This window comes from Andrographis paniculata, unplaced genomic scaffold (assembly GCF_009805555.1).
Source record: "Andrographis paniculata isolate CXL003 unplaced genomic scaffold, ASM980555v1 Contig34END, whole genome shotgun sequence".
Taxonomy (NCBI): Eukaryota; Viridiplantae; Streptophyta; class Magnoliopsida; order Lamiales; family Acanthaceae; genus Andrographis; species Andrographis paniculata.
The window spans coordinates 1,452,744-1,456,778 of record NW_026137567.1 but is presented as its reverse complement, the minus strand read 5'-3'; the positions used below and the strand labels follow the sequence as shown (position 1 = coordinate 1,456,778).

At 33.9% G+C, this 4,035-nt stretch overlaps 1 protein-coding gene across 1 annotated transcript; it reads right to left on the bottom strand.

Annotated features, from left to right (window-relative positions):
* Positions 1-974: 974 nt before the first annotated feature.
* LOC127248394 (40S ribosomal protein S26-3-like) lies at positions 975-3,722 on the bottom strand. The gene is made up of 5 exons (XM_051270706.1): positions 3,627-3,722; positions 3,448-3,540; positions 2,187-2,271; positions 1,929-2,062; positions 975-1,314 (listed from the first exon to the last, which is right to left on the bottom strand). Exons 1-5 carry the CDS (start codon positions 3,627-3,629, stop codon positions 1,249-1,251), a joined length of 381 nt encoding a protein of 126 aa, XP_051126663.1. The 5' UTR covers positions 3,630-3,722; the 3' UTR covers positions 975-1,248.
* Between the last annotated feature and the right edge of the window lie 313 nt (positions 3,723-4,035).

The window sequence follows — 4,035 nt, the reverse complement described above, 5'->3', positions numbered from 1 at the left end:
GTTGGATCATTTATCCAAATTAGTGACTTTCGACGAAGAACGCTTCGAAGGACACGAAGAACATGAAGAACAATACAGAGAGAGTCTAGAGACTTACCCTTTTGCTTGAATCCTCGATGCAACTTCGGTATTTCAAATGAACTGACCATGGCTCCTATTTATAGGGGATGTGTGGCTTCGGCTTCCTTTTTCAATGGTGACACGTAGCGCATTTTGACTGACCAATAGGAAGATTTTATAATCTTTCATTTTCCATTGGATGCTCTTTTCCATTCTTGACGAATTTGATTGTGCACCTTCCTTTCTCGTCAAGATCTTTATATCTATCGTCCTTTTTCGGAAGATATTAATTTATATACTTCATTTATTGACAAGATTTAATATTTGTACGATATCTTCCATTTTAAAAAGATTTTTGCATTAATGGTCGATATTTATTGTACAAAAATTAACATGTGTGCATAATTAAATACCATATATTTATTTTATTGAAATTTTATTTTCTTCCAAAATACATAATATTTAATTGATTTTAGACATATTTTTAATGTCTACAAATATATTTATATATACATATATTCATAACTTTTCATTTATTTGTAAATTAATCTATTTCAGAATTCATTTGAAATATTTTAATTTTATTTGTTTGTCGCTTTAATATATATATATATATTCAAACCTTTTTATTTATTTGTAAATTAATTTATATTAATATACATAAATATTTACATTTTTATTTATTTATAATATATATAAAAAATTATTATCTAGAAAATAGTATTCATATTTTATATATTTTATTAAAATAATTAAACATATTCGTAATATTTTTTTAATATTATATATATTACTATCATAAAACAAATATTAATAAATCACCCCAACCAACTGCGAATTCAATAATCTGTAAGGAATTGATAAAACAATTGCTGTTCCTCCTCTGGAGATCGAGAGGAGAGGGGAGGTATTGATGTCCAAAATTATGCTTCCTTTAAGAAGGCCAAACAAATAGCTTCAAAGTAAACAATGTAATAATACAGCCCCCAAACATAAATACTAGACTAGTCGACACATTGCATAGAGATTTTAAAAAACCACAGCATTGCAACAATTGTAGTATCAAGAACATAATGCTGAAATTCAAAAACATGTTTGCACATCAAGAACATATCATAGGGTTTCAAGTCTGATGATGATAAACTAAATAGCTTTCTTAATCAAAATCCAGCCAGCTGCTACATAAATTCAAGCACGTGCAGCAACAGGAGGTCCACCGGGGCGTGGAGCTTGACCTGGCCGAGGCATGTCATCCTGTAGATGCAGAAACAGAGCCATAAATCAACTACGACACACTGATGTAGTAAAAGATACAGAAACTCAAGAAAGAAGCTTGAGGGATACGTTCCCAACCCAAACTCGGAAAATGGTATAATACTAAAGGGAAAATTTTCTGCACTATGGCCCCTCACGACATGCAAATAAATAAACGCCTACAAATCTGAGCCCAGGACAGACTTCATGCTACAAAATGAATAGTACCTCACTCAAGCAAAAGTCAGTTACTGAGGGGACTATATTTGATCTAGTCGATTCAGGAGTTATCAACTAAGTTACGTCGCATGTGCTAGGTTTAGTATTTGCAGATGCATCTATTAGTCTAAAAAAATAAAATTTAGGATCCACTGTAATCAAGTTTCATTTTAGGGGTTTTGAGAAAGAACTTAAAAAAACAATTGATTTTAATGAAGAGATTAAACATGTTTGCTTAGCTAGCAAAGCAGTCAATGGTAAGGCACTGCATGATTATCATCAAATACACAGGAAAATATATAACATTACCTATAGGTAAAAGAGACAAAAATGAAGTAAAAACATATGATTGGCGCTATTACAAGAAAACAATTATACAAGGATTAAAAACTAACCCTTGGGCGTCTGAAGCGCTGTGGGGGCTCACGAATCCTCCTGTCAGTACGCGAACGGACACGAACCACCTTGGAGTGAATGGCACATGAGACGCAATACTGCATCTTCAAATACAACTTGGGAAGGGTATAGGCTGAATTAAGCATAAAATGGCACATTATAGCATAGTTGGTTCTCACCTTTGTGATATGCATACGGGAAATAATTACCAATCACAGACAGGAGGAAAACCTCAAACAAATGGAGCAAGAACTTACTATCAAAAGCACATGCTTCCTGGACATCCCTTACAGCAGCTTGCTCCACGATGTTTCTCACCAAAAACCTCTTGATGGCTTTGTCCTATCCAACAGAGTTATGGTAAACAACAATCCAACTATGCTATTTTTATTTTTTTTAAATATTAAGTTCAGATGCTAGAATAACTGAACAATAACATTTCAGAAAGTACTAGCATAGACAATCAAGAATTTTTGGAACCAATTACTATTCTCAAAAGAAACTTTAACGTATAATGTGATGAATGCAATGAATCTTAAACCCTTAATAGCTCCCTTTGCAAGTAGCAAAATACAAAAACACATACATTGACCACATGACAGAAATCAATTCAGGATTTCAGACATCTAAATCCTTATTTATTATTTATTATATGTGAACTATATATATAACCGAGCGCTCTAAACCACAAGTTACTAATATCTAAACATAAACAAAACAAACCCATCATCATCAAGTGGTATTTAACCATGGATGAGTACCTCCAGGTCACGGCACCATTCAGTCAGGCTGCACTCTGCAGGGGTGGGATGGCATCGATGGGGGTGGCAGTAAATCACTTAAAGGGGGGTTATAATTTGGGGGTGGAAATTAAATCCATGAATGAGTCCATATATGTGTATGTATGTATGTATGTATGTGCATGTACGTCCCACCGCCACAATGTGTCATCTGTGTGATTTCAGACAGGTGGGGACTCTTTTCAGCTTATAACACAAAAGTTTATTAATGACTGTTTCTTTATGATGCAATGTGCTGATGTGAGATATATATATATATGTGTGAGAGAGAAAGAAATAATAAAGTAAGAGAGAAAGACTAGCTAAGCTAGGTAGAGCCATCAGCCATGTTTAGATAGATAGATAGACTTGGCAATTGGGATGATAAGAATTTCCCTTTTATACCATTCATTATATACAAGACCAGACCAGAGCGCCTCTATCGGCCTCTTCTTTCTCTTTCATTTCAATTTGATTCTTCATTTGAAGAATTTTCTAGAGCGCTTGTAATTAAAACTATACTTTAAACGGCCAAAAGATTCAAAAATAAATAAATTATTTTAACATATGCACTTCCCTTTTCGCCTAGCAAACACAAAAGACAGAACCCAGAACTTAACAACGGCACCAACAACTGATCAATGAAGCTCAATTCCAGCCAATTACCACATCCAACGTAAACATATAAATCGAAATAACAAATTCACGAAGATCAGACATCAATCGAAAGAGGAACTACCTTGGGACAGCATTTGCCGCAGTTAGAGCAGCGGATGAATTTAACATGGCCACGACCATGCTTGTTGCGCCCTCCGTTCCTTCTCTTGAATGTCTACAAAAATTCCAACCGCAATTTAGAAAGGCATAAAAATTAAAAAACGTTATGTCAAAATACAGCTCGGAAGAAGCCATTCATACCATGTTTGATCGACAGGCTTCGTTCTCCCCCGATGTGAAGGCGCCGCAGAGAGATGGAACTCAAAATAATTGTTCGAGAAAATTTATACCCGTCCAAACCCTAATTTCAAGTGCCCAAATATAATAGCGCCTACAATTTGGGCTCTTAATTTTGAGCCCACAAATAAATGGGTTTCAATTTCGAGCCTTAATTTTAGGCCCACAAAATAGCTGTGAGTTAAGAGCATTTTGGCAGTATGTTTGACAAAATCTTTAATGTTGGTGAATGATTAAAACAATAGTCACCATCATTTGTCTTTCACATATTAAATAAATGAATTTTTTAAATTTACAAGATTTTGACCAATAAATTAAATCTGCTAAAAATGAAATTTTTAATATAATAATTATGTAGATTTGAGACAGAAAT

Coding starts and splice junctions, on each gene's coding strand:
- LOC127248394 (XM_051270706.1), bottom strand. Junction 2,063..2,186: donor GGAAGCATGTGCTTTTGATA/GTAAGTTCTTGC, acceptor TGCTTAATTCAG/CCTATACCCTTCCCAAGTTG. Junction 1,315..1,928: donor AGCGCTTCAGACGCCCAAGG/GTTAGTTTTTAA, acceptor CTGCATCTACAG/GATGACATGCCTCGGCCAGG.